General features: G+C 53.0%; 1 protein-coding gene across 1 annotated transcript in view; it reads right to left on the bottom strand.

Moving 5' to 3' along the window:
* Positions 1 to 3,088: 3,088 nt before the first annotated feature.
* Positions 3,089 to 10,871, bottom strand: part of LOC144695599 (zinc-binding protein A33-like) — a 39,239-nt gene continuing 31,456 nt past the window's right edge. Inside the window, exon 6 of the mRNA XM_078566498.1 lies at positions 3,089 to 3,663. Within this exon, the coding sequence (XP_078422624.1) occupies positions 3,089 to 3,663 (575 nt within the window). The remainder of the gene's footprint in view (positions 3,664 to 10,871) is intronic.

Genomic DNA, 10,871 nt, shown 5'->3' with positions numbered 1-10,871 from the left:
AGGGCTTAGTGTTAGAGCCTTGCTAAGATCACGGATATCCGAGGAGGAGAAGATGCTGGAGCCCTCCAGCCACTGGACCCTGGAGGAACACATGCATCACATGCTGGGTGGATCCACATAGACATGGCTCTAGCACGAAGCAGCTCTTGGAAGGTGGGAGGTCTCAGTTGATGCTTCAGGTCTGCTTCAGAACATCACCTTGTTCTTGACCTTGGGCTGCTAAAGATAATCAGCGAAGGGGGTGGGGTGGGGTGGGGAGGAGAGAGGAAGGTCTAGGTGTGAGTGGGAGAGGGGGTGGGAGGGCGGTGGTGAGTTGGGAGGTGGAGGACGAAGATGTCGGGGGAGTGAGGTTGGGAGAGGGAAGAGGGAGTATTGGTGGGGGGGGAGGGTGTAACGGGGCAGAATGCTGCAAGTGGGAAGGAAGGTATTGGGGGTACGGTGTAAGGGAGGGAGTTTGGAGAGGGGAAGTTGTCTGAGGGAGGAGGGAGTTTGCAGGAGGAAAGGTGTCCAGCGGGGAGGAGGGAGAAAGCACGGAGGAGGGAATAAGGGGGTGAGGATGCCCAGGTGAATGTGCAAGGGAAGGTTCCATGGAGTCAGTGACTGCTTCCTGGGGAGTGAACTGAGTGTGGGCATGATAGGAGGGAATGGTGTGTGTGAGAGGGGGGGTAGAGGGAGCTGGTAGGGTGGGAGGGTGGGGGTGCATTGGTAACAGAGAAGGGATGGCGGGGTGGTTGTTGGGGACTTGGGGGCAGACACGGACCCTGGGGGTGGGAAGGAGGAGGACACTGAGACCCTGTGGATCTGAGACCAGGGATCTGTCATCGGCCAGCAGCCCCAGGAGCTGCTTATGGACCCCCTGCCTGTTTTCCAGTGAGTAGAAGAAGGGGGAGCCACAGTCCAGGTCCTGAAGGAGCCGGATCTGTGACCCTGCGAACACACTTCAGGACCGGATAAGCTGCAGGTCCCTCAGCGCATCCTTCTTCACCTCATACACCTTCCACAGGGCCGGGTCCTCATCGGCCTGACCGAGATGGGACTCCAGGTCGAGCACCTCCTGTTCCAACCCCTCGAGCTGGCCTTCCACCTCCTCTGTGCTCCTGACAGAAGACATGAGCCCTCTGTGAGGCGGACCTGTTGAGCAGTGTCAGCTCCGACCAGCGGTCGAGGGCCAGCTGGACTTTGTCACGTTGACCCAAGCTGTCGGCTAGGAATTCCCAGAGTTCCCCGAGGGGGATGAGGGGAGACGTGGTGGTGACATGAGGGTGTCCACCAACTCACTCGTGATGGACTAAATCACGCCCACTGTCCACCAGCAGCTCCCTCATCCCCCCACCCTCCTCCTCCACCCATCCCCCTGCCCTCCTCCTTCCCCCCAATCCCCCTGCCCTCCTCCTCCCCTCCAATCCCCCTGCCCTCCTCCTCCCCCCCATCCCCCTGCCCTCCTCCTCCCCACCATCCCCCTGCCATCCTCCTCCCCCCCATCCCCCCGCCCTCCTCCTCTTCCCCCCCATTCCCCTGCCCTCCTCCTCCGGGTTGTCACTGTCAGTGATCGAACCCCCTCCCCCCACCACACAGAGGGCAGCAGGTGGCCCAGCCACACTAGTCGGCCCTTCCTCTGTCACCATCCCACCCCCAGGATCGACGACAAAGGGCTCCTCCCTGGGCTGCTCTGGAGGTTCTGGGTCGGAGGGAGACAGTGGTTCAGGGCCCCGCTCTGCCTCAGGCACTGGGTCACACGACGATTCAGGGAAAAGCTCCATCCCAGAACCAGTGACCCCGAAGCCAAAATCAGAGACGGAGAATGGGGAACTTCCCCTCCCTCACCACCGCCCAGTGACCCAGTGTGTGGGTCCTTCCCCTCCCCCACCATCGCCCAGTGCCTGTGTGGGGCCTTCCCCTCCCCCACACAGTGACCCAGTGTGTGGGACCTTCCCCTCCCCCGCCACCGCCCAGTGACCCAATGTGTGGGGCCATCCCCTCCCCCACAGAGTGACCCAGTGTGTGGGACCTTCCCCTCCCCCCACCACCACCCAGTGACCCAGTGTGTGGGACCTTCCCCTCCCCCCACCACCACCCAGTGACCCAGTGTGTGGGGCCATCCCCCAACCCACACAGTGACCCAGTGTGTGGGGCCTTCCCCTCCCCTACCACCGCCCAGCGCCTCAGTGTGTGGGGCTTTCCCTCCCCTGCTCCACACTGTGACCCAGTGAGTGGGGCCTTCCCCTCCCCTCCCCCACACAGTGACCCAGTGTGTGGGGCCTTCCCCTCCCCCACCACCGCCCAGTGACCCAGCGTGTGGGGCCATCCCCTCCCCCACACAGTGCCTCAGTGTGTGGGGCCTTCCCCTCCCCTCCCTCACACAGTGACCCAGTGAGTGGGGCCATCCCCTCCCCCACACAGTGACCCAGTGTGTGGGGCCATCCCCTCCCTCACACAGTGACCCAGCATGTGGGGCCATCCCCTCCCCCACACAGTGACCCAGTGTGTGGGGCCATCCCCTCCCCCACACAGTGACCCAGTGTGTGGGGCCTTCCCCTCCCTTACCACCGAACAGTGACCCAGTGTGTGGGGCCATCCCCTCCCCCACACAGTGACCCAGTGTGAGGGGCCTTCCCCTCCCCCACACAGTGACCCAGTGTGAGGGGCCTTCCCCTCCCCCACACAGTGACCCAGTGTGAGGGGCCTTCCCCTCCCCCACACAGTGACCCAGTGTGTGGGGCCTTCCCCTCCCCTACCACCGAACAGTGACCCAGTGTGTGAGGCCTTCCCCTCCCCCACCACTGCCCAGTGACCCAGTGTGTGGGGCCTTCTCCTCCTCTCCTCCCCCCAATGCCCAGTGACCCAGTGTGTGAGGCCTTCTTCTCCCCCACCACCGCCCAGTGACCCCGTGTGTGGGGCCTTTTTAATTGAATCCTCGACCAGGTCGAGCAGGTCCTGGGGATATCAGCCCGTGGTTCCTGAAGAATGGACGACCCCCGCTGACAGTGCGTGATAATGGGAGGGGGGGGGCAGGATCCGTGAAGGACACCAGCCCCTCATCGACAGAGGAACAAACCCCCCTCCCCCACCCACATACAAGAAACAATCTTTATTTGGATGAAGGGATAAAACCCTCATCCTCCTGGATTGTTACTGTCCGGGGACAGATTTTCAGTGGTTCTGTGTTTTTACCATCAGTGGTACCTGGATAGAAGTAAGGATAGAGTTTCTCAGTGAATGTCGCAGTGAAAGTGTAGATATGGGACTTGTTATCTGAGTTATAAAAGGACACCTTCCCTCCCTCATAATCCAGACAGACTCGAATCTTTCTCGGTTTCACACTCAGCTCTAAGAGTTTCGGTGATTTCTCACACGCCCAGTATTTATTCCCCTCGCTCAGGAACATTGTCCAGTATCCGTTACCTGGACTCAGGTAGATTTGCCCCTTCCTATTGCTGGATTCCTTGGCCACACCCACATCCCACTCAGTCTTGTTCCTCACCTCCACCTCCCAGGAATGTTTCCCTGATGTGAATCCCTCTGATCCCAGGACACAGGGACAGGAATCAAATCTCTCCGGATTGTCGGGAAGCTGCTGCCGTTTCCCGGTGTTTCTCACGTTCCTCGGGTCCTCAGACAGGAGAAGGTTAGGATGGGCTGTATTAGGGTCGAAGGTCACTGGAGCTGGGAACAGATGGACACAAATAAAATGTTAGTCACACTCACTGTAACTTTCACAGCCGGTTAGTGATTGGGAAAATCAGCAATGAACCAGAATGAGAAATTCAACCCCCCACCCGGGGAAGAGTTTAAACAGAGCACAGGGGAAACGGGAAGACACTGCCCGGGGGGAAGGTTTTACCTGGTGCCCACACCCTGCAGTGAGGCTGAGGAAACCCCGTTACAGATGGGGGAGGGGCTAGGGAGGGTGACAAGGCCTCAGGACTGCACTGAATCAGGGATCTACAGTTTCTGGAATAGAGAGAGACAGAGAGACTGGAGGAGAGAGAGAGAGAGAGTGGCAGGCAGAGAGAGAGATAGGTAGAGAGAGAGAGAGAGAGAGAAAGGCAGAGAGAAGGGGGCTGGCAAAGAGAGAGACAGACAGGCAGAGGGAGAGACAGGCAGAGAAAAAGAGAAGAGTGAGGGAGAGCGAGAGACAAGGAGGGACAAGATGAGACAGGCAGAGATAAAGAAAGGCACAGAGAAAGAGGGAGGGAAAGGGGCAGAGAGAGAGGGAGAGGGTGAGCAAGAGGGAGTGCGAGAGAGAAAGGGTGAGTGAGAGAGAAAGTGAGCGAGAGAGAGGGTGAACGAGAGAAGTTGAGTGAGAGAGAGAGGGAGAGCGAGAGAGAAGGTGAGCGTGAGAGAGAGAGAGGATGAGTGAGAGAGATGGAGAGCAAGAGAGAGAGAGGGGGGGTGAGAGAGAGGGGGAGGGCAAGTGAGAGAGGGAGGGTGAGGGAGATGTAGAGAGGTTGAGCAAAAGGGAGGGTCAGCGAGAGAGAGGGTGAGCGAGAGGGAGGGTGAGTGAGAGGGAGGGAGTGTGATAAAAGGTGTGAGAGGGAGAGTGAGATAAAGAGGGAGGGAGGGGAAGAGAGAGGGAGGGCAAGAGTGGGAGAGCAAGAGAGGGAGAACGAGCGAGAGGGTGAGCGAGAGAGGGAGTGTGAGAGAGGTGAGAGAGAAGGTGAATGAGAGAGTGGGTGCGCGAGAAAGAGAGGGTGAGCGAGAGAGAGAATGGTAGAGAGGGGGTGTGGTAGAGAGAAAGAGGCAGAGAGATTACGGAGGCAGACAAGAGAGAGAGACAAGCAGAGAGAGAGGAAGAGATAGTATCTGACAGTGAGAGAATGTGACAGGCAGGGAGAGAAAGAGAGTGTGGGAGAGGGTATAACAAGGCCACGACAGGCAGAGTGAGAGTGCATCAGACAGAGAAAGAGTGAGAGACAGTGACAGGCAGAGAGGACGAGAGTGCGACAGGCAGAATGATCTCACAACAGGCAGTGAGCAAGAGAGGGCGTGATAGAGAGGGAGAGAGCAACAGGCACAGAGGGAGAGTGCAACATTCAGAATGAGGTCATGACAGGCAGAGAGGAAGAGATAACCTGATAGGCAGTCTGAGAGGGGTGACAGACAATGAGAAAGAGAGTGTGACAGGCAAAGAGAAAGATGGTGTGACAGGCAGAGACAGAGAGAGAGAGAGGGTGTGACAGGCAGGGGGGAGAGAGAGAGGGGTGGGACAGGCAATGAGAAAAGGAAAGAGAGGGCTTGATAGGCAGTGAGATAGTGAGGATGACAGGAAGAGAGAGATTGAGCGCAACAGGCAGAGAGCGAGGGGGTGCGATGGGCTGAGAGAAGATGCAACAGAGATAGAGGGCACAGGCTGAGAGAGTGAGGGGGTATGACAGGCAGAGAGTGAGAGCGTGCATGACAGATGGAGTGAGGTCATGCCAGGTAGGGAGGGAAAGGATGTGACAGAGAGAGAAAGGCAGAGAGAGGAGGGGAGAGAGAGAAAGGGGGAAGAGGCAGATAGAGAGACAGACAGTTATATGTTGTTTTATCTGTAAATACCTGTAAATAGCTTCAGGGAACTACTTATCTCAAACTAATGTGTTATGTGCAAGTGTTCCAGGAGGCCACATTTCACAGCTGCACCAGAGACTGAAGTGATGTGTATGTAACCAGTTCAATCTGCTTCTTCTTTTGAATCAGACAGGGTGGCAAAATTAAACACAGTTTTTTATCTTTACGAATATAAAGTGTGATTATTAACAACATCTGGAAACCAAAAGACAACAAGAACACATGGAAAAGAGGGAGAGAGAGAGACAGGCAGAGAGAGAAAGGGAAAGACGGGCAGAGAAAGTGGGGAGAGACAGGCAGAGAGAAAGAGGCAGAGAGACAGAGCGAGACGGGGAGAGAGAAAGACAGCCAGGCAGGGAGAGAGAGAGGGGAAGAGAGACAGGCAGAGAGAGAGAAAGACAGGCAGGCAGGGAGAGAGAGAGGGGAAGAGAGACAGGCAGAGAGAGAGAGAGAAAGACAGGCAGGCAGGGAGAGAGAGAGGGGAAGAGAGACAGAGAGAAAGACAAGGAAGCAGAAAGACAGAAGGGGACAGAGGAAGAAATGGGGAGACAGATTGAGAGAGGCAGAGTGAGAGAAAGGCAGGCAGAAAGAGAGAAAAAGATAGGAAGAGAGAGAGAATGAGAGGAACAAAGAGCAGAGAGAGAGACGGAGAGAGGGTGAGAGGGGAAGAGAGTGGGAGAGAGAGAGAGACAGGCAGAGGGAGGAAGAGAGAGGCAGAAAGAGATGGGGAGAGACAGGTGGAGAGAGGGGGAGAAAGTGTGAAAGAGAGAGGGAGACAAGCAGGGAGAGTGAGACTGGGAGAAAGGAGGGAAGAGAGGGACAGGCAGAGGGGGAGAGAAAGAGAGAGACACAGGCAGATAGAAGGAGAGAGGAAGAGAGAAGGGGAAAGGGAGAAGCAAGAGAGAGCGAGGCAAAGGAGGGAGAGAGAGGGGTAGAGAAAGAGGGAGAGAAGTGTGGGAGAAGGGAAGTGAGACAGAAAGAGATAGGACCGGAAAGAGACAGGGACAGGCAGAGAGGGAGGGCGCATCTGAGAGAGAGAGAGCAAGAGGGCATGACTGATGGTGTGTGTGAGAGAGAGAGAGAGAGAGCAACAGATGGAACAAGGATATGCCAGTCAGAGAAAGAGAGAGAAGGGGCATGACTGGCAGAGACAGTGCAACAGACGGAACAAGGCCACGACAGGCAGAGAACAAGAGGGAACGCAGCAGAGAGAGAGAGAAAGGAAGGGGGAGTGACAGGCAGAAAGCAAGAGAGTGTACAACAGGCAGAATTAGGTCATAACAGGCAGAGAGGGCAAGGGGCATGACCGAGATGGTGGCGTAGTGGTAATGTCACTGGAGCAGTAATCTAGTGGCCCAGGCTCATGCTCTGGGGACATGGGTTCAAATCTCACCATAGCAGCTGGTAGAGTTTAAATTCAATTAATAAAATCTAAAACTAAAAGCTGTTCTCAGTAATAATGACTTTGAAACCATTGTTGTAAAAACCCACCTGGTTCACTAATGTTGTTTAGGGGAAAGAAATCTGCCATCCTTACCTGGTCTGGCCTACCTGTGACTCCAGACCCACAGCAATGTGGTTGACTCTTAACTGCCCTCTGAAATGGCTGAGCAAGTCACTCAAATAAAGAGAAATTAGGGATGGGTAATAGATGCTGGCCTTACCAGTGATGCCCACATCCCATGAAAGAATAAATAAAATGAAAGTGAGAGGTTAACAGAGGGGGAGAGTGTGATAGGCAGAACGAGATTGTGATAGAGTGAGAGGGACAGGTGAGGATGGAGAGAGAGCATGTGAGAGGGAGATGAGAGAGCATGAATGACACAGAGAGAGCACTGATTATAATATGCCTTTAAGTGATATCACTAGAAGGTAAGTATGCCACGTGATCCAGTCTTGGTTCATTTTGCTTTGAGCAGAGCACACACACACAGCTCTGATGCCTTCAAGCTTTATACCTATGTAGAACCATGTGCCTAGTCTTAATGATTGACCCACAACGTGTTTACCCAATCACCGATAAGAAATTGGTGCCTTGTCTCTTGTAGAGTAAATAAGCCCAAGGTATTATATCATTCTAATAACACGACATGGTGATCAGCAGTGGTAAGACAGGTGGCAGCAAGATTAAGGGAAGGTGACATACAAACAGAGAGCAGAGACTGTGACTTAAAGTGAGTGAGAGAGATAATGTGACAGGCAGAGAGAGGGAGAGACAACGTGACAGGTAGAGAGAGGGAGAGTGTTACAGGCAGAGATTGAGAGAGCATGTGGTGGGCAGAGAGAGAGAGAGAGAGGTGAGATCATGACTGACAAGAGATAGAGTGTGTATGACATGCACAGAGAGGGAGAGGGAGAGGGTTATAGAGTGACTGGCAGAGAGATTAAGGGTGGGAAGGGCAGAATTAGTTCATGAAGGCAGAGAGAGAAAGAGAGAGAGAGAGCGTAATAGGCAGTGAGAGGGAGAGGGTGAGAAAAATAAAGAAGGAGAGAAATGTGCCAGACAGAGAGAGGGTATGACTGACAGTGAGAGAGAGAGACAAACAAAGAGAGAGGGAGATAGAGAGAATGACAGGCGGAACGAGGTCGCGACAGGCAGAGCGAGAGAAGGGGCACAACTGAGAGAGTGAGAGCATGACAGACATAAGAACATAAGAAATAGGAACAGGAGTAGACCATTCGGCCCCTCCAGCCTGCTCCGCCATTCAATAAGATCATGGCTGATCTGCTTGTGTTTCGAATTCCACATTCCCATCTACCCCTGGTAACCTCTGATTCCCTTGCCTAACAAGGATCCATCTACCTCCGCCTTATAAATATTCAATGACCCTGCATCCACTGCCTTCTGAGGCAGAGAGTTACAAAGTCGCACAATCCTCTGACAGGAAAAAATTCTCCTCATCTCTGTCCTAAAATGGCGATCGCCAATTTTAAAACAGTGATCCCTAGTTTTGGACTCACCCACAAGGGAAATATCCTTTTCACGACCACCTTGCCAAGACTGGTCAGGAACTTGTATACTTCAATCAGATCACCCTTCGCCCTTCTAAACTCCAGTGGAAACAAGCCCAGCCTGTCCAAACTTTCCCCCTAAGACAACCCGCTCATTCCAGCTAAAAACCTAGTAAATCTCATTTGAACCATCTCCAAGGCTGAGAGAGAGAGAGCACGAGTGTGTGCAACAGGCAGCGGGAGAGCGTACGATAGGCAGAGAAAGCGAACGTACGACTGACAGAACAAAATCACAACAGGCAGAGAGACCGTAAGACCATAAGACATAGGAGCAGAAATTAGGCCATTCGGCCCATCGAGGCTGCTCCGCCATTCAATCATGGCTGATAAGTTTCTCAACCCCATTCTCCCGCCTTCTCCCCGTAACCTTTGATCCCCTTACCAATCAAGAACCTCGGTCTTAAATACACTCAATGACCTGGCCTCCACAGCCTTCTGTGGCAATGAATTCCATAGATTCACCACTCTCTGGCTAAAGAAGTTTCTCCTCATCTCTGTTCTAAAAGGTCTTCCCTTTACTCTGAGGCTGTGTCCTCGGGTCCTAGTCTCTCCTACTAATGGAAACATCTTCCCCACGTCCACTCTATCCAGGCCTTTCAGTATTCTGTAAGTTTCAATCAGATCCCCCCTCAACTTTCTAAACTCCATCGAGTATAGACCCAGAGTCCTCAAACGTTCCTCATATGTTAAGCCTTTCATTCCTGGGATCGTTCTCATGAACCTCCTCTGGACCCTCTCCAGGGCCAGCACATCCTTCCTGAGATACGGGGCCCAAAATTGCTCACAATATTCTAAATGTGGTCTGACCAGTGCCTTATAAAGCCTCAGCAGCACATCCCTGCTTTTATATTCAAGTCCTCTCGAAATAAATGCCAACATTGCATTTGCCTTCCTAACTACCGACTCAACCTGCAAGTTAACCTTAAGAGAATCCTGGACTAGGACTCCCAAGTCCCTTTGCACTCCAGATTTCTGAATTCTCTCCCCATTTAGAAAATTGTCTATGCCTCTATTCTTCCTACCAAAGTGCATGACCTCACACTTCCCCACGTTGTATTCCATCTGCCACTTCTTTGCCCATTCTCCTAACCTGTCCAAATCCTTCTGCAGCCTCCCCGCCTCCTCAATACTACCTGTCCCTCCACCTATCTTTGTATCATCTGCAAACATAGCCAGGATGCCCTCAGTTCCTTTCATCTAGATCATTAATGTATAAAGTGAAAAGTTGTGGTCCCAACACTGACCCCTGCGGAACTCCACTAGTCACCAGCCGCCATCCTGAGAAGGACCCCCTTATCCCCACTCTCTGCCTCCTGCCAGACAGCCGATCTTCTATCCATGTTAGTACCTTGCCTCTAACACCATGGGCTCTTATCTTACTGAGCAGCCTCCTGTGCAGCACCTTGTCAAAGGCCTTCTGGAAGTCCAAGTAGATAACATCCATTGGCTCTCCTTTGTCTAACCTACTCGTTATCTCCTCAAAGAATTCTAACAGATTTGTCAGGCATGACCTCCCCTTGATGAAACCATGCTGACTTTGCCCGATTTTACCATGCACTTCCAAGTATTCTGAAATCTCATCCTTAATAATGGACTCTAAAATCTTACCAACGACCGAGGTCAGGCGAATCGGCCTGTAATTTCCCATCTTTTGCCTCACTCCCTTCTTAAACAGGGGGGTTACATTAGTGATTTTCCAGTCCTCTGGGACCCTCCCTGACTCCAGTGATTCCTGAAAGATCACCACTAATGCCTCCACTATCTCTTCAGCTATCTCCTTCAGAACTCTGGGGTGTAATCCATCTGGTCCAGGTGATTTATCCACCTTCAGACCTTTCAGTTTTCCTAGCACCTTCTCCTTGGTAATGGCCACCATACTCACCTCTGCCCCCCGACTCTCTTAAACATTGGGGATGTCATTCGTGTCTTCCACTGTGAAGACTGACGCAAAGTACCTATTCAGTTCCTCCGCCATTTCTTTGTTCCCCACTACTACTTCTCCAGTGTCATTTTCCAGTGGCCCAATGTCCCCTTTTGCCTCCATCTTACCCTTTACATATCTAAAAAAACTATTGCAATCTTCTTTTATATTACTGGCTAGTTTACCCTCATATTTAATCTTCTCCCTCCTTATTTCTTGAGAGAGAGAAGGGGAAGAACAGAGAGAATGAGAGAGTGAATGCAACTTGCAAAACAAATCCGCGATAAGCAGAGAGAGAGAGAGAGAGAGAGGGAGCTCAACTGACAGAATGAGGTCGAGTGAGAAGGGGCAGCGAGAGCGTGACATCAGGGTGGTACAGGAACAAGCA

Source organism: Cetorhinus maximus, chromosome 21 (genome assembly GCF_964194155.1).
Source record: "Cetorhinus maximus chromosome 21, sCetMax3.hap1.1, whole genome shotgun sequence".
Taxonomy (NCBI): domain Eukaryota; kingdom Metazoa; phylum Chordata; class Chondrichthyes; order Lamniformes; family Cetorhinidae; genus Cetorhinus; species Cetorhinus maximus.
This window is presented reverse-complemented; position numbering and strand designations above follow the sequence as displayed.